General features: G+C 41.8%; 1 protein-coding gene across 2 annotated transcripts in view; it reads right to left on the reverse strand.

Annotated features, from left to right (window-relative positions):
- Nucleotides 1-16,900: 16,900 nt before the first annotated feature.
- MLLT3 (MLLT3 super elongation complex subunit) overlaps nucleotides 16,901-20,054 on the reverse strand; it is a 275,250-nt gene continuing 272,096 nt past the window's right edge. For both annotated transcript variants that reach the window (XM_069574117.1, XM_069574118.1), the window contains exon 11: nucleotides 16,901-18,410. In XM_069574117.1, the coding sequence (XP_069430218.1) occupies nucleotides 18,279-18,410 (132 nt within the window). In that variant the 3' untranslated portion in view covers nucleotides 16,901-18,278. The remainder of the gene's footprint in view (nucleotides 18,411-20,054) is intronic.

The following is a 20,054-nucleotide window of genomic DNA, read 5'->3' on the forward strand; positions in this document are numbered from 1 at the left end:
CCCATTGTTCTTAGTGAGTGGGCACTTACAACCAGCCTCCCTGAAGCACCTATATTTCCTTTTTGACACTGTTCAGCAATTAGCCATCTCCAGTTTCCTAAGTGGAAATCTAAAGATTATAGGGACCTTCTTGGCTCACTGGAAGCCTGATATTTTTAATGAAACTAAAATATACCAACTCTTCTTGGTGAATGTATTCTAAGAGGTTCCTAAGAATTCCTCATAACACTGGAGGTTGGTAGTGTAGTTTATTGACTCTCGTAGCAGGAGGGTATGTTTGTGGAACATAGTTCTCCTTGCCATCTTCCAAACCTCTTCCTACTATCTTTGTATTTAATGGCCTTCAAAGTACTGACATCGAGGCAACCTGCATTCTCAATCCAACTTTAATCCAAAAGTCTTCATTAAGAATGTTTTTATCAACAGCAGAAAAATCTACTCCCAAATTCTGCCCCATTTCTCTCCATCTTACAAATTAACGAACAAACCAGACTGACCCACTTGAATCTTATCTTGAGGAATTTTTAAGAAAATGCTTATGTTAAGGGTTGGGGAAAGAAACGGTGAGGACTGAATTCACTTTAGGCTCCCTTGTAGTTTCTCAGGGAACTTCAAATATATGCCACCTCTTGATACATATGTTTAATCCTCATCATGAAAGCGGTGGGGTAAGTTCTCCACCCTGCACAAATTTCTCAAGGCTCTCTCAACCCAGTCAAAACACCAGGTCCTGGTTCTGAGATACTTTTCAGACTGCTGTGCCTCCTGGATTTTCACTACATTTTGTCTGCATTGCTACAAAATTCATTATCATGGTTTGATTAGCTGGGTTTGTTTCCTGTCTCTCTCCCATGAGGTCCTTCAGAGCTGAGGCTGCATCTTTTCTTCTAAATATATCCAACCTGACACAGGAAGTACTCAAATGTGTGGCCATAAAGAATGACCCAACAAATGAAGAGTCAGTTCCCCCCAAAGGTGGCTGAAAGTGGTCTAGTTGGAGGACAAGAGAGAAAGGTCAGGACCGCGGGTGCCCTAGCAGGGCCTGGACTACAGAGATTTATCGCTAAGTCTTCTGCTTTTGCCTCCATTTGTCCACTGTTGTTTTGCCAATCAATATCATTAGCTGTTGAATAACATTCATTTATACATTATTTAGTAGGGGCAATCAGTCAAAGTCCCCATGATTGTGGCCCAGCTTTTTAAACTTGCCTCTTATCTGTAAACACATTTCCTGAGCTGCTCTATCTTTTCATCTTGTCTAGGTGATCTATAGCAATATCCCCGAACCTGCCTATTTTCTTTTTAATCCCCTGATGGATTATAAATAGCCCGCTCTCAACCTTCCCAAAGCTTTGAAGGCAAATTCCGGCTTCCTAAATTACTATCAACCTCTTGCTCCACACTCAGACCCCTTCAGGAGACTGCACTCCTTCTCCAGGACAGACACACAAAGCCTCCTACACTTCTCTGCCCTCGGGCTGAAGTAATACTACAACAACTACCAATGTGTGGAAAGAAAGTACTCACTGTTTTGTACTCACTCAAAAGAGTAAGAGAGAAGAGAGAGCTGTAAGAATAGATGTGAGGGAAATCCAAGGAATACAGACATGAGGCCAGGAAGGCAGAAATGAACAGAGGAAACCCGGGAGAGCCTAGGCTTGCTCTCTTTGACATTAAGGCACCACACTTGTGGTAAAACACCCAAGTTAGCCCAACCTGCTCTGATGTCAAAAGGCAAAATGGCCTGGAAAGAACTCAACTGTCTGCCTTATGGATCCTTTTTACTCTCTGCACAGAGAAAAAGCGCCCCATTACCCACCTTCCTAGATTTCGGACAAGTGCCTCCATCAGGGCACATTGTGGTGTTTGGGACCACAGTTTTTTGTTTTAATTGGAGGATAATTGTTTTACAATGTTGTATTGGTTTCCACCATACAAAAACATGAATCAGTCATAATTATATATAGGTCCTCTCTCTCTTGAGCCTCCCTCCTGCTCCCATGCCACCCCTCTAGGTCATCACAGAGCACCATGCTGGGCTCCCTGTGTTACAGAGCTTTCAATTCACTTTAATGAACACCTCAGGATATTCACTGATGACAGGACCAAGCTCCCAAGACACCCTTCAGTCCCTGCTTGTAAAAGCCACTCACAGGGCAAAATGGAATCTTCTCTTCCCCAGATCCCCAGGACTGCCACTCAGACCAGAGGTGAGCAGCGAGGGTGCCCTTCTCAGATTTCCATTCTTTCTGTGGATTCACTTTGCATCTCTGGTTACAGGCTAATCCATTGAGAAGCACTTATTCTCAGCAAACCTCTTGAGCAAGCTCTAAGTTTCTGCTTCTCAGTACAAAATCATTCAACTAGAATGTAGTTGCAAGAGGAGAGAATTTTTTATTCCCTTCTGAACCCTCACAGTCTAGAACAGTATTCTGAATGAAATATTCCTGAATAAATAAATTAAGATATTGTTCTTCCCTCCATTTTACAGTTGAGATGAGAAAGAGTTTAGGGTGACTGATTTTAACTTGTCTAGGTCATTGAGCCAATACATGACAGAGCTACACAAATAGCAGTAGGGCTTATCAGCCTCACTCCCCAAGCTCAACATGCCTCTGTGGGAAGCATCTTTGCCAGGATCACTCAACTGGGGGTTCAGTCCAGTTCAGTCACTCAGTCGTGTCTGACTGTGACCCCATGAACCGCAGCACGCCAGGCCTCCCTGTCCATCACCAACTCCTGGAGTCCACCCAAACTCATGTCCATTGAGTCGGTGATGCCATCCAACTATCTCATCCTCTGTCGTCCCCTTCTCCTCCTGCCCCCAATCTTTTCCAGCATCAGGGTCTTTTCAAATGAGTCAGCTCTTCGCATCAGGTGGCCAAACTATTGGGGTTTCAGCTTCAACATCAGTCCTTCCAGTGAATACCCAGGACTGATTTCCTTTAGGATGGACTGGTTGGATCTCCTTACAGTCCAAGGGACTCTCAAGAGTCTTCTCCAACACCACAGTTCAAAAGTATCAATACTTTGGTGCTCAGCTTTCTTTATAGTCCAACTCTCACATCCATACATGACTACTGGAAAAACCATAGCCTTGACTAGATAGATCTTTGTTGACATTCGACAGATGTTTAGTCAACAACTTAATGTCACTGGAAAAGAAATTTTAGATTTTCCTAGGAAAATATTGGATACTGGTTGTCTTGTCCAGGCCAGCCAGCTACATCCACCTCCGTGAAAATAATGGTGACCGTTTGAGAAATTTGGTTGGGGGCCACCGAAGTTAATCACATTTGAGAGGAAAGTCATAATCCTAATGGAAAGTTTGAAAAACAAAATATACAACTAGTAGAATGGAACCTCCTTGATAACGAGAGAGAAACCCGGAGCAGAATCTGTCATGTTAGTTCTGCCTAGGAATACACAGGGATGGGATGTGAGTTCCACAAGTCAAGCTGGGAGGTGGGCTGCTTTCCAACTCCTAAAAACATTCCAGAAAGAAAGACAAATGGCCGTGACTTAGAAAGCAGAAAGTTGAGTTGGTGAAGCATAAACAGGCAGTCCACGGAAATCCAAGCTGACACCCTCTAATATATATATCTTTTCTTTCTCTGTTCCCCCTGAGCAGGCTTCAGAGTTTTGCCACATTTCCTCTTAGGGGAGGAGGATGCAGAACTGCTAAGCAACAAAAATTCCTTCTCTGTTTCCTTGAGTCTGTCCAGGGGTCTGGGATATCAGGAAGTGCCTTCAAGTTCATAGCTCTTTTGGGTCAAGAAATAACATTGCTCCTTATCCACTACCAAGCTCCATCTGAGAGGAAGGTTAGTGCCCCAAATGAGGACCCACCTAGCTGGCAGCTCCAGATTCCTTTTATTGACATGACAACAGAAGGAATCTCTCCTTAAGTGTCAACTGGACCTAGTGACTTGCTTCTCATGAACAGAATATAGAAAAAGGTAATGGGTGTCACTTCCATGATTAGATTATAAAACTATGCCTTCCATCTTGCTAGCAGACTCTCGGCTTGCTGGCTTCTCTCTGCAAGCTGTCAGCTGGAGAGGCTCACACAGCAAGAAACTGAGAGTGTCCTCCAGCCAACAGCCAACAAGGAAATGAGGCCCGCAGTCCAACAGCCTGTAAGGAATTGTTGAATCCTGCCAACAACCACTAAATGAACTTGGAAGCACATTATACCTAACTGGAGCCTTGAGATGACTATAGCCTAGCCAGCCAGCAGCTTTACTGCAGCTCTTTGAGAGGCCCTGAGCCAGAGGACCCAACCAAACCAGGCCTAGACTCCACAGCAACTGTGAGATTTAAAAATATGTGGTGTTTTAAGCTGCTAAATGTAGGGGTAATTTGTTATGCGGCAACGGATAACTAATTCAAGGGTATTATTAGAGATGCATGTTGCAGAGGTTCATGTTAAGGGTACCAAGAGAACACAGAAGTTTGGGGTCAGAGGATACTTAATAGTACACTGTTAAGTGTACTGTGGAGGGGAAGAGTAGGGGACCCTACCTAATAATGCAAGGCTGGCCTTGCTACTCCTACCCACTACAGCTGCCCATTTATCTGGCGGGTGAAACCCAAGTTCGTTAGTCTGGCAACAAGGATGGCCATCATGTGGCCTTTGCCTACTCTTCCAGTTTTACCTCTTGCTTTCCCCCTATCTGTAGCCTATCTTCGAGTCAAATTGAATTAGATGTCATTGTCCTCAGTAGTTTCCCCTTTGTCCATCGTGGGCTCTCTTCCTGGAATGACTTCCTGTACCAGGTGTTACATGCCTCCTGGGTTCTCTGTGCAGCTCCATGCAAACCCCCATCCCTGGCCCTACGGTGACTCCCTCATACCACACATTGGCCTGCCTGCAACTTCTGTTTTTCTTGCCTGGTATTCCATCTAGCTCTAAGCCCTGAGCCTCTTCTTTGAGCTCGTATCCTCCAAGTTACTCAAAGTCTGGAAAATCCCTCAGTCAGCAGCCAATGAAATAACCATGGGGTGGACCTTCTAGGAAGATGAACAATTATTTATTGGCTAAATTATAATTTCTATCCTGCTACTGAATACAGATATCTGACTCCTTTAAATCAGTGGCATCTTATCTTGTGGATGCCTTCCATTTTGAAGAAAGAGAAAAATTGATGACTTAATTTGTCAAAAATTTTGCTTCCATACAAATAAACGTATTGTCCTGAAGGATTTCAAAGCAAGATCAATGACCAATAAGGACCCTTGGAGAAAAAACTTTGGATTCTATGAAAGTAGGATGACCTGGGGGGAAAAAATACTCCTCCTCTTCAGTCAACTTACTGGGAATTACCATCATCTTTGGTTCACAGAAAATATCCAAAACTTAAGTTGATGTCTCTGTTCCTTTAGGTCATAAGTCAACACTAGTCAAATCTGTGGAGATTCCACACAGCAAGTGACTTTTGAGTCCCTTGTAGCTCAGTTGGTAAAGAATCTGCCTGCAGTTTAGGAGACCCAGGTTCAATCCCTGGGTTGGGAAGATCCCCTGGAGAAGGAAATGGAAACCCACTCCAGTATCCTCGGCCTGGAAAATCTCATGGACAGCGGAGCCTGGTGGGCTGCAGTTCATGGGGTCACAAAGAGTCGGGTACGACTGAGCAACTAACACTTAACACTTAAGCTGGTGAGGTATGAGGACACCATCAGTGGGCTGGGGATTCAACTATGGTGTTGGAAAACCACCTTTGAGGAGGACCGGATGATTCTGTACAAAAATTCTGGAGCCTGAACATCCATACCATAGATCCTATTGGGGCTAACATAGTTACAAAGGAGAAAGCTACATAATTTCAGGGAAACAATTTTTCCACCTTGGTTACCGAGTTAAAGACATGAGGAAATAATCCATTTACTGAAAGGCAAAACTAAAACAAGAATAAACAGCGATCTTCTTATGCTAGAATTGCTAACAAATTGGATCATATAAAATAAACTAAAAATGTCTACCTAGTGGGGGAAAACAATCAGGAAACATTCAATATTTCAGGGCCAACACGTTGTCTCCACCAGAGGAAATCTGACTGGTGCCTTCTTAAGTACCTCTGCTTTATTTACACCCAGATATTATTTGCCTCCTTCCGATGTGTGGTACTTTAATGTGGTGGCCTCCAACCTTTTTGGCACCAGGGACTGCTTTTGCAGAAGACAGTTTTTCCACAGACCAGTGGGGTGGGAGAGGGATGCTTTAGGGATGATTCAAGTATGTTACATTCACTGTGCACTTTATTTCTATTATTTTTACATCATTTATATTATTATTTCTATTATTATTACATCAGCTCCACCTCAGATCATCGGGCATTAGACCCCAGGGGCTGGGGATCCCTACCGTAGGACATCCCTCCTTCTTTCTTGCTTGAACCGATCAGATGACCTAACAAGGAAATGATACATCACTGTCCAGACAGCCATCAACAGAGCAGAAAATCCAAGAAGAATCAGTTAAGCAAATGGGCCCATGCTACTCGGGCAATGCCCCATCCTCGGTATGCCACCAAACCAAGACCAGGAATACTTGGCCACAAGGGCAAGTCAGCCAAATGCAGGGAACAGAGAGTGGATTTGTGGGCTAGATTATAAATCAGCGGAAGTCAAGGCACAACTTTAAGTTCTTGGCCTCAGGATCCTAAGGAGCTCTACAGTGTTTCCTACAATTTCCAGGTAAGAGTCACCTAGAGAACTTGTTAAGCCCACAGCTCTTTAGCTGCAGCCCCCAGAGTCTGGATCGGGAAGGCTGGGGTAGACACGTATTCCAGAAATCTGTACCCGGAACAAGTCCCTGATGAGCACTGGGGATTCCTGGGAAACAGAATCCTGATAGCTGAAGGCGCCAGAAGATTGTTGCTAGGACTGCAGCCTCCAAACCTGGTGACCTGTTAGAAAGTTTAACGATCAGGATCTGATCTTTAACGATCTTTAACGATCTAGGCTTATTAAATCACAATCTCTGGCAGTGGGAACCAGGACTTTAATTTTTTACACTCCTATCCTGGCTGCACATTAGAATAATCTAGGGAGCATTTGAAATTACCGATATCCAAGGCTTCGTGCAAATGAATTAAATCAGAGCCTCTGGAAAAGGAATGGCTTGTAAAACCTCCCTGGGTGATGCTGATAAAACGAGACCACAGCTCAGCATATGGGAATCACTGGGGTAGCTGGTGTAGGATGATGCCGATGTCATCGGGTTCTCGTCTTTTTAAACAAAACAGAGCAGCGAGGGGTAACTACACACTGAGTGGGTGGCAGCACTGCGGGGCTGGTTCCTTTGTCCTGTTAGGGCCCCAGACTGCTCCCTGTACACTGTTTGAACTATTTATTCTGATGCTGGTAAAGAGTGAGGGCACGAGGAGAAGGGGGTAACACTTGATGAGATGGTTGGATGGCATCACTGACTCAATGGACATGAGTTTGAGCAGACTCTGGAAGACAGTGAAGGACAGGGAAGCCTGGTGTGCTGCAGTCCATGGGGTCACAAACAGTTAGACACAACTTAGCAACTGAACAACAACAAATTTACTTTAGGCCATTCTTTAAAAAGGTTGTGAAACTCAGATCAGATTAAGAAGTTTGCCATCAGCAATGGGAGTGAGAAGGCTGGGAACCCAGAGAGGCTGTTTGGTCTGTCTGCCAGTTAAGGATTTCCATATTGCTTCAAACAAGTCCTAACCACATGATGACATTGTAGGTCAGGAAGCAAGAGTCTCTGTCCCAGGAAAGTGGGAGGGAAATTCTGCAGCCATCACAGCTACATTTTCACAGGCTCCTCAGGAGACTGGTTGGCACATGGTACATACTCAATAAATATATGTTGAATGACAGACTGAATTTCCATCACCACAGCCAGAACCTTAAATAACCTTTCAAGATGGTTCACTGCGGATTTTTCAAAAATCGCTACCACAGTCATCATCACAAAGTATGATGCTGTGAACTATTAGAACTGGAGGCAAAATTAAATTTCATTTTTAATGTGGGATGGACAAATTCTACTTAGTTACCTAAGTAGAAGTTTATTTCCTTAAACTTCCAGAAGGATGGGGATTTCAATACTGGCATCTTCCCACTGTGGTGGACACAATAATTGCCCCCCAAAGATGACCATATCCTAATACCTAAAACCTGTGAATATATTACCTTACATGGTAAAGGGGCAAGTTTGATTATGATTAGTAAAGAATCTTGAGATGGGGAAATTATCCTGGATTCTCTGGATTGTCCAAAGGTAATTACAAGAGTTCTTAAAAGATGGAAGGAGGAGGCAGAAGGTAAAAGTCAGGGAGATGTTTTATATATCTGCACTGCTGACGTTGAAGATGGAGGAAGGGACAGTGAGCCAAGAAATGCAGGCAGTCTCTAGAAACTGGAGAAAGGCAGGGAAACTGATGCTCCCCTGGAGTCTCTGGAAGACTTTGTATAGCCCTGCTGACATTCTGAGCTTAGCCTATGCTCAGTGGCTTCTCTTGTGTCTGACTCTTTGCAGCCTCTTGGACCATAGGCCATCAGGCTCCTGCGTCCATGGGATTCTCCAGGCAAGAATACAGGAGTGGGTTGCCATTTCCTCCTCTCCAGGGGATCTTCCCAACCCAGGGAACGAACCCGCATCTCCTACGTCTCCTGCTCTGCACACAGATTCTAAATGTGCATTGTTTTAAGCAACTAAGTTTGTCATAATTTATTATAGCAGCAATAGAAAACTAATACATCACATAATTAAGAGAAAAAAGAATATAGGGCGCAGTAGTCATTAAAGTGGGCATTTCTTCGCCTTGCAACATAGCAAAGGGCTATATGGGGGTCCTCTACAAAGCGATATGGCCAACCACATCCCATCAAAACTGTGGTATGGCTTTTAAGAGTACAATACTGAAACAAGAGTTATGGAGATACTTGCTATAAATCAGATCACAGGATTATAAGATAACAGTTCAACATAGTATACATATCTGCTTTCAAAAACAAAGGAGTAATATCATCCTAAGGTCTATATGCGGAGAAGGCAGTGGCACCCCACTCCAGTACTTTTGCCTGGAAAATCACATGGATGGAGGAGCCTGGTAGGCTGCGGTCCATGGGATCGCGAAGAGTTGGACACGACTGAGTGATTTCACTTTGACTTTTCACTTTCATGCATTGGAGAAGGAAATGGCAACCCACTCCAGTGTTTTCGCCTGGAGAATCCCAGGGACGGAGGAGCCTGGTGGGCTGCCGTCTGTGGGGTCGCACAGAGTTGGACATGACTGAAGCGACTTAGCAGCAAGGTCTATATGATAACTGAGTAGAATGTCTGTCTAACCAAGGTCACAACCTTGGTTTATCCCAGGTGAAAATGCCAATATTATTGAGAGGATGGTCACCCAACCAAACACCCTTTACCAAAATAGTAAGCCATGGGTGCCTTAAGATGGCAATGATGATAACAGTGTACAATAATCCCCCTTCAGAAGATGTTATGAAGTCATGTTTGAAAGGACAGGCTCTCTCTCTGTCCTTCTAAGACCCTGGACTTCCAAAGACTGGAAAGTTTGTAGCCATACGGGGGGAAAACCAAATGGGCTCAGAAAGGGGTTGAACTTATGACCTCAGCTTCACCAGCATTATCTCCACCAAACAAGCTCACCAAGAGAAAATATGTTCAATTCAGTTTAAGGTGACCCAGCCCTGAGGCCAACAAGAAACCTGAACACTGTATCCCATTACCTCTGCCCGCTTTTCTTTTCCAAGGGCTGAAAACAGCTACCAAAGCAGCAGTCAGTTGTGTAACTGAAACTGTTTTGCAAGAAAGCGCACGTGAGGATGGCCAATGCTCATGGCTGTTTGAACCATGGGCACATCACAATAGGTGGCCAACTAGAATAAAGACACTCGAGGCTGAACAGCAAACAGCAACAATGTCCTGCTATGTGTTGGCAAAATTCTCAACCACGAGAGTGAATTGGAGGCTCTCATCAGACCCCAACAGCAGAATCACAGTAAAAATCACTCCGTTGCATGTGAAGTGCTATTACAAGTATGTCATCTCTGTAACAACCTTAAAACAGAAGTACATTTTTATTCCCATCTCACAGATGAGAAAACCAAGTGACAAGAAAGGTTAAGGGTTTAAAGACTAGGAGTGGCAGCTCTGGGATTCAAAACCAAGCCTTTCTGACTCCAGCATCTGTGGGTTTTGTCCCCATAATATACTGCATTTAAAACAGTAGCAGAATAAGGGGATTTTGGAGAAAGAGGCAGTAGACAGTGACAATGTAGCAACCCCCTTGCAAGCCAAGAGGTTTATTTACAGTCATTCATTCAACATTTTTGGTCTTTGTTCCGTCTCTACTAGGAATTATACCTGTGCAACCTAGAGCCACTAAAACATCAAAGGATATCACATGGCAGGGCATGGAGGCAGAGTAGAGAGCAGCAAAATTCCAGAGCACACTCCAACAATGAGCAGGGAGAGGGTGCCAACCCCCAGGAAGCAGCAGCAGGAGGCAGAGAGACTCAGCAGGTGGCAATGGAGAGGTGACATTTGGTGCAAAGGTGGCAGATATCCTGTGTGGAAAAACCCCACAACCTCAACATGCAATAGGCTCTGGGAACAGGGCCAGGGACCCAACATGTTGGGTCCATACACATACCTGCATGGTGCATGTATTGTAGAAAGGACTGATCAGCTACAGCCTATTCACCTATTCAAATGATAGGCTCCGGTGTGGGGTGGGTCAAGGGGCGGTGGTTGATGATGAGGGATGGCCCAGGGGCCACTTCAACACCCGTAGATCTTCAGCAACTTTGAAAATGCCTTTTCCAACCTGGATCCTAAGGGCCTGCCCCTACCTTGAGGAGGATGCTCTTGTTACCATATATAACCCAACCACTGTTTATCATGTACAGGCAGAAATCTGAGGGTAGAAGCAGAAATCTGAGAGTAAATTTTCAGTTCTCCACATCCAATAGTGCATTCCTTGGAAATACGATGCCCTGCCACATGTCCCAGTTTGCCAAAGACAACCAACTGTACTCACATTGTCCTGGGATAATTCTCCAATGTTCCAGTTTGGATGGTAAGTGGTCACCTAACCCAGAAAACAATTTCTGGGGATATTAACAGCTCTACTGTCCTTCTGTGAACCTGCAACATCCCAACTTTAGGTTGTAAGCCTTGAATGAAATATAGTGTAAAATTATGTTGATTAAGGAACTTTAAAGCAAAACATCTGTTACTGTCTTCTGCAACTCCTGTTGTTACATACAGCATAAGAAATAGTGTTCAAGTTAAACCAGTTTGGTGGTTGTTGGCAGAATATATGGCTTCCCAGAGATTTACTAGAGGAGTGAGTGATGAATTTCCAAGAGGGTCAGATACTGGGCAGTTTTCCCAAACTCACTTTAACACAAAACCTTTTTTCATAAAATGTCAAAAGAGGTCAATGTTTTACAAAATACTCCCACATTTTCACTCAACAAATATAGGTACCTAGTTTGTCCAGGGATTGTTCTCAGCAGTATAAGAAGACAAAGCCTTTGTCTTCATCAGGCTTTCATTTCAGTTGGTGGGGGGAGGGGTGGATAGGAAATAAACCTGTAAACAAGCATACATTATAATGTGGAAAACAATGATCTATTCCCCCAATGATGGATATTCAAAAAAAGACCACAACAGTCATCCATTCTGACGAATATTCACGAAGCAACCTGTCTTCAGACAAAGATCCGTGTCTGTCAAAAGCCGTGAATTGATGGGCACCTTATTTTCTGAGTAGAAGTCTCCCGTAACAAGTCTCCCCCTTTGAACTGAGTGTACTTCCTTTGTCATTAATATATATGTGCCTTTGGGGGGAGTCTGTCTGCCTTTGGCTTTTGTTCGTGGACTAGATTCATAACACGTGCTTTTAATACTCTTTCGTGTCCTATCTAGACTGAGGTATTATTTAAAATAGCATCCCTTTCCAAAGAAATGTGTATAGTTGCCTAGCACTCAGGGGATAAATTAGAATAAATGGAGACTTACTACACTCCATCCCATCCCCTAGAGCTGGGACACGGGACAAGGAGGTGCTTTAAAACACCCGCACACACACACACACACAAAGCTCCTACCCTTTGATTCTGTGCAGAACAGAGACTCATATTTAAATGAATAAGCTAAGTTAAAACTTTCCCTCCTGGAACAAAGCAAAAGGAAAGCCTCTTTATGTTGCAGGGGCTATAGATGCCAGGGGCTGAGCCTGTCCCAAAGCTTCCCTCCGCTGCTCAAAAACTAAGCCAGCTTGCTGCATTTAGCACTTCTCCCCAGACCACCCACCCAGACACGGATACACAAACCACATGTGTGAGGAATGCTGTTCGGCTAGGAAATCGGTATCAGTATTTCAGCCTTATTACTTGCACAGACGGCCCTTTTAGTGCGACTCATTTGTTTTATCTTTTCAATAGCTTTGATTATTTTCTTTTAATGGCCTGGATTTATCCTTTTCTACCCTTTTGAAACTTCAGAGCTCCGCAGTGGGGGCTACATGTGCTGGGAGACACGTTACCAGGCAGAAGGAGCAAATTGCTTTGCCTTCATGCACCACCATCTCCCTGTTCCCTGTGGCCACCTCTTCTGTGCACATGATCCCAATGCCCTGAGTTATTATGAATGTGGACTCAGGAGCCTTCTCATTCCAGCAGTAGATTATTTTTGTACGGCTATAGGGCCCAGTTATAATTAATGGAGTGTTTTCTCGTTTGTGCCTTGTATGTCTCTCCCTAGCGCTTGGGAACCACACTGGTTGCCCTTCTCTAATTAAGGGGAAATTAAGACCAAGAGGCTGCACCGACAGCCCAGGGCAAGTTAACAACCTCTGGAAAAGACTGGAAATGCCTCCAAGAGGAAGAGGCCACATAAACAGGAAGGTGTGGATACTATTACCGGGTGGAGAAAGCAGAAGCATTGAAATGTGCTCAGGCTTTTCTAGCTGGGTGGTACGCTGAGCAAGGGAGCCCATAAATACCCTTAGTTGCTCCACTAATCAGAACAAATGAGTCCATTCGTTTTGGACACCGTATCCCCAAATTCCCAAGCAGAGAGGTCTGGGCGTCAGGCCTCACTTCAGCTGCCATCTCTCTCTCTAGGACTCCCTGGGTATCCAAGTGGGAATGTGATTCTGCGTGGCGTGGGGCGGTGGAGGGGGGTGCGGAAGTTTGGGGGGAGACTGAGGTTCAGTGCACTTCCCATGTGAGAGCACTTGGGAGACAACATCCTGTCTTCAGCAAGCCCAGGATGCTTACCCTGACTTTCTCCATGTTGGAGAAAATGCAAGGCCATTATTTTAAAATAAACAAATGAATAGCTAGGCTGAAACAAAGGGAAAAGATAGTCCAATTCAAGCATGGTCATTAGAAAGCTTAGCTGTCAGATGAGCCCATCTGGGACTGAGGCTTCCACACCTAAAACCAGTTGCTGGTTGATAAGATACAAAGCAGTCCACTATCGTCCCCTCAAGGGCTTGTCACCTGAAGATAAGGTTTCTCAAATCTGACCTCTCTCTACTCTTAAGCAGCATTACATAGAGCATTACATCCAATCCCTTGGTTCCTTGCCAAACCAAAAGCATTCTCTGCTCTCTGTTGATGTAGTCTTTCGCCTTCCTGTCTAAACAAGGTAGCATTTCTTGCCGCTAGAGTAAATGCAAGACCTTTGTTAAGTTTGTAAACAGAACCTCCCAGAGAAAAAAGGGGAAAAAGAAAAAAATACCATGCACAAGTAACTTGGTTTATTCCAAGAATGTACCCTATCATTTCTTGCCCAATCTTTGCAGAGCTTAAAAAATGTACTGGTTTTAGGACACAGAATATGGTGCTAGACCCTGGGGACTCAAAGATGAATGGAGCAAAACTGTGCCCCCAGCTGTTTCTCATCTCACCATTCATTCTTCCTTAAGACCAGCATCACTTGTTGAGAAAGGCTGGGGGCTCATTTTTCTTGTATGCAAAGGAAAACCAAATCTTGGTCAAATGACTCTTAACAAATCAGGAAGACTGTACGCTGAAAAGAAAATGGAGCCACAACAAATTTGATATGAATTTAAGTAAAACACCTATTTCTGTCCATCTGTACTTACATTTCAACATGGGTTTTAGAGATGGGAAATACATCTTAACGAATGCCTTGTAGTTCACATAGTAGCATCTACACACACATACACAGTGTATCTTTCAACATTACTACACATACACACTCCATTAAAAAAAGATACTGACAGATTTATAAAACGTACTGGCCTTGCACTGTTAATTTCAAGAATACAATTACTTAATTTATTTTTGCACTGCATGGTAGCTCTAGCCACCGTTAGGGATCTGTCAGCATTTTCATCATAACTCTACTTTCAGAATACTGGAGTACAAGTGCCAAAATACGTATTTACAGTTTACAGACAGTGGTGGCTTTGTCTTCCTTTGACTTCTTCAATGCATCTTTACAAGGGATACTCAAGGATGGCAGTGCCTACATAATAAAAAAGCATCATAGAAAACAAAAGAGGTCAAAAGATGTAGACTTCCAGTCCAAGACCAGACTAAACCATGGGAATCGACTCAACATTCACTGCAGTTGTAGCAGTCTGTACATTATACTCATAGCTTTAGAGCAATAGTCCAAAGCACGATTTTAAGATATGTGTACGTATGGAGTACACAGCATTAGTACACAAAAGTGCTAAGGGTGGAAAGTAACAAGCACACAGCAAACTTCTCCAGAGCAGATCACCTCCAGTGAGAAAAATGAACACACACCATCCAATAGCAACACGGGCCATTTCCAACACAAAACATCCGACTCCGTTACCTAGGGACACCTAAAACATTTTAAGAATAAAGCCTCTCTCAAATAGAAGTATGTCAACTTATTCACACGTGTGGGGCTCTAAATAGTATGTGGGATGGTATGCCAGCTGAAACTTTTTTTTTAAAGAGTAGCTGAGTCTGTAAAAGTTACCAGCAGAAACATTTTTGGTAGAAGACGTGTTTAGTGGAAGAAAACCAATTTTATTGGTTCTTCCCACAAAACAGGTGGGTAATTATTCAGATTACAGCAATTTGCTTTGCAATTTAAAAATGTTTGGGACACTCTCCTAGGAATTTTTTCTCCTAGAGATTTTGTCTCCTGATCTTAAGTTCTTATGTTCTTCCCTACTTTGACACAATATGCAAGCATATATAGACATATCTACTTGTCTACATAAAGAGATGTGGATTATAGTGAAGAAACAAAATAGCTGCACACATTTTTGTTGCTAACATGCCTGCTATAAACTAAGCATATCTTTTTCTAAATATCCAGCTGCAAAACCAGAGGCAAATGCTAATTGATAAGGGGAGGGGAGGAAGTTCTGTACATAAATTTTTTTTCCTTTGAATTGCTGAGGGAAAATTTAAAGTTTATTATACTCTGGTTGGCTTAAACCATATTCACATTCACCCAATTAATTTTATTGGAAACATCTATCTAGCTATATATATATATATACATATATATATATATATATATATATATATATACACACACACACACAAGAAATTAAACCCTGCCATTTTCCCTTCATGCTTAAAAAAAACTGAAGCCACTGTTAAAACACACATGTCAAAAATATCTTAACAGGTTTCAAAGGTGAGTGTACATAAGCTTGGCAGAACTCAGTGGGTTTCTAAGTATAACTATTAGCATTTAATTGAAAGGGGGTTTATCATTTCTGCATTTAATAATCAGATGAGAGCAAGAGTTCAACTTCTAAAAAAAATTAATGACTCTTATTCTATTGGAATTTCACGGAAAACTCATTTTTCTGTCTCCGTGAAGGGTTAAATTTTCCTGAATTTTATCCATTGCAGACAATATTCTGAAGACATTTGCTTTATTACCTAAATTTTAGGCCTAAAGCTTATCACAGTAATAGCTTCCCTTCTTACTATCCTTTTTGTCTGCTTACGTCTTATGTTAACCAGTTTCTTGGTCAGTAACCTAGGGAACAAAAACATCTTTACGTTGCCAAATCACAGTTTTGGTCACACAACTTAGACACAAAAATAAAAATGGCCCATACTACATATATACATTTCTAGTTAAACTGCACAGATATTTTAGTTAAGCTACATACATTTCTGGCTTAAGTAGAATGTGTGAATTAACATTTAGAAAAATTTCAAGAGTTTTAAATGTTGCAAACAATTCCATATAAGCATTGTCTGCCCCTTTCACCTGTAAAGTGAAAAAAGAAACAAAACACAACTAAAACCACGCAATTCATCAGTCACCTGACGTTCAAAATAACTCGAAGTTCCTCTGTAATTAAACAGCGAGAAGTGGACTACGAAACAAATGCTTCAAGGATGGTCCTGCCAATCATAGAAGTCATAACATTATTGAAAAAGTACATTTGTCCTCAGCGAGGATGCTTTTGAGAAGTAATTTACAAGGAGCATGGCTGTATTATAATTTTTTTAAAGGAAAAAAATAGTGTCTTTGGATAGAAAAAAACAATGTAAAAAAAAAATCCCCTTTTTAAAATGCAGAAATAACTCCATTATCAATCTGCATTTACATTCCTGCCCAAAAGAATGGGTCTGGAAAGACCATTTTCTGTACAGACCCTAGTTAATCTCTGTATGAAAAGACAGCATCTGGCGTGGGAATCAACAAGGGAGATACTGGTCTATTAGCACACATAGAGACTTTCTTAAGGCTGATCCAGTGAACGAACCTTTGGATCCAGAAGTATTTCTTCGTTTTCTTTTCTTTTCAGTTGAATTCCTAGCACAAAAACTTGGTGCTGAGCTGTTCGTATTTTGCATGTCTCCGTTTATGGAGAAGATGGAATAATGACACCAAAAGTACTTTGGGTTTTTTTTTTTTCTTTTAAAAATAATTTGCTTTCTTTTGCATGCCACAGGACAGATTTCTAGTTTCGAAACAGGGTACATCAAGAACAAAGATATCCCCCCTCCCCAACCATCTTTATTGTCACCAATACAAGAAATCCTTCTGGAAACATAAGCAAGTGACTAAATAGGTATCGAACCACTGAATCTACAAGTTAATACATAATCTGTTATGGCAGAATAATCAAGAGTTTTCCCCCAAAGAAAGATTTTAATTTTTCAAATATAAAAGAGTCTAAGAGGATCATATGAGAACAAACAAAAATCTCTTACTCCAGGTTTGACGGTAAAGATGGGTAACACACTGGCAGCTGAAGAAAGCTGAAACTCTTACTAATAAATAGATCCAAATTAAGAATTTCTACAACATTTCTTTAGAAAACAGAATCAGAATTCCTTTTTTTTTTTCCAAATGATGATCCTGTGGAATGCATTCACTTCCATATTTATCTAATATCATAACAGTGAAACAGACACAAGGATGTTGATGACAGCTCAACAATGTAGGATGCAGGACGTTTACAGGTACACGTTTGTTTAAAAGTCCTACAGGTTTATTGACTAAGGCTAGACAGCAATTCATATGATCCTATTTGGTGCATTTACTACCATGGTCCAAGATCATTCATTATATGGATACAGCCAAGGACTGTAACTTTCAGGAAAAAAAAGACCACAAAGGAGAAAATCAGGGTGGCTATTTGGTCCCCCCAGTTGATCATTTGTGTCCTGGAACTGGAAAAAAAGGTGGAAAATACAGACTGCAACGAGTTAAGGGACTTGGAAAAAGTTGCTGGAGAGTGGCACGGTATACGGAGTAAGGTCACTGGGCTTGGGATGGCAAGGGCGCTGCATTGAAAGAGCATCCACGGGACCGAGAGATTAGAACGTCTTGTGGTGTCATTCCCTCAACGACTCTATAGTATGCGATTAATAAATAGATCAGTTATGTAATAAGGCAGTGTGTTGAATATGCATTCGTCCTGTGGAATGAACCACCACAGAGAGAGACACGTGATACCATACACATTCTTTAAGTTTTCTCGTGTTGTGTTTGATCTGTTTGTTTTCAAGGCTATCCAGGCTAACTCTTCCCAGGGATTTCCTTGGAGAGAAGAGTGGTCCACTGAGGCTGGTTTGCTGAACCTCTCCTTTATCAAGAGATGATGACTGGCTTTAAAGAAAAATAAAGCTGAAGGTTGTTTGCTTTTTATTTTTTTCCCTTTTGGTTGCATCATTCTGAGTGTTTTCATATAAACAAACAAGGAAAAAAAAATCACAACCAAAAAAAAAAAAAAAACCAATAGTTTTTGATGCATCCAGTTGCTGTATCCTCAAGATGTTCCAGATGTTTCCAGGTAACTCTGTAGTTTACGAACTGTGGTTTTGTCCAGCGAGCAAAGGTCAAAATCAAATGTTGTGTTTGTGATATGAAAGTGTCCAGTTTCTTCTATAAGGTTCACAATCTAGAGAAGTGAAGAAGAGAAAGTTTAGGCAATAAGCAATAGGCATCAAAATGCAAAAGGACAGGGAGAGAGTCAAATATGGAACCCAAGGGGTTAAGAGACTCATTTATAGAAAGAAGGTCCCATATTATTGATAGCACCAAACTACCTCTTAGCCAATTTGGTAGGTCAAAGGAACGTTAACCCTTTGAACTTCTCAATGAGAGAAGATTACCTGTTCTCATCATTCATATTCTTTAAACTGATTCCTAACTTTTAAGTCATCAACAGATTATTTTACTATAGGGGTGGGAGTGAGAATGGGTAGTTAGTGGGAAATACAATTTCAAGACCCTTTTAAAAATTAGTTACTGACCCAAAGGACAGTGGCTGTACTTAACAGATGAAAGGAAATTCCAGCCTAGGAATAACAAAACTCCTTATAAAAATATGTACATGCAGAACACATATCAATATAATGATCATTTTTCTTTCTGATTACCTTATTGTTGAAAGTTTAGAAAATGCAATAAACCCACCAAAAAAAAAAAAAAAAGAAACAGTTTCCATTTCCACCTCCCTAAAGATATGGGTAGTGACTATAGAGGGGCTCAAGGAAGACTTCTGGGGTGCTGGGACTGTTTCATTACTTGATTTGAGTACTGGTGATGAAAGATGCATTCACTTTGTTAAAACTGATCTAGCTGCACATTTTGTTATGCTTCCACAAAAAATAAATAAAAATCTATATTCATTCCATCAGTCATGTTCAGTGGATGGCCTTGAGTATTTGGAGGTAATAGGTATTATCTACAGAAAGAAAGGATGCCTTTGTCTCCCCATTTGGAACAGCTCTACCTCATTCCTTGAACTGGCTCCAACTTCCAGAAATACGATCAACAAAGTGGTGACAGAGGCACTGTTGGTTTTGCCTGGTTTTCAGGAGGACACTTTCTAAGGTTTCAACACTAACAATGATGTTGGTTATCCTGGTATGTGTCTTTCTATTCCTATTTTACAAATAATTTTATCAGAAATAGATACTGTGCCTGGGTAGTGTGGGTTTTAGGTATGTTTGTTGTGAGTAAATTGGAATGGAGGGAGGTTAATTTTAGCAAGCTTTGTGAAGGAAAGAGGAAAATCACCACCAAGATGAAAGAAAAACTATTTGTGCAGAGAAACCAACTGGCAACCCATTTGGCTTATTTGTAGTTGTCTGTTATCCTCTATCACTTGCTTCTGTTCTTTTTCAATCATCCTAAGAGGAGTAATTTTAATTATTCAGTCTATTATTTATTCAATGAAGTTTTAGATTACCTAATCTGGAGTTGAAAACAGCAGAATGGAAACTTTTGACCTTCTCTTCTTACAATTAGTTTTCTTCAAAAAACAGTAAATTTGCGAACTGTTCCCTATGGGTCAGTGGCTCTCAATAGAAAATGCGCTCCCCATTCCTGACATATTTGACTGCCACAGAAACATAAAAGGCACAGTGAACCTCAATCCAATTAATTGCACAACTCCAGACTGAGCTGTTATTGCCTTATTCAACTTCTGGAACTTTTTTTTTTTTTAACAGATATAACTATGGGTTTAATAACAAAACCAGTTACAAAATCATGACAGTCACAGCAGACTGCCTACCTCCTATTCATGTGTTCCTTC

This window comes from Ovis canadensis, chromosome 2 (assembly GCF_042477335.2).
Source record: "Ovis canadensis isolate MfBH-ARS-UI-01 breed Bighorn chromosome 2, ARS-UI_OviCan_v2, whole genome shotgun sequence".
In the NCBI taxonomy this organism is placed as follows: Eukaryota; Metazoa; Chordata; class Mammalia; order Artiodactyla; family Bovidae; genus Ovis; species Ovis canadensis.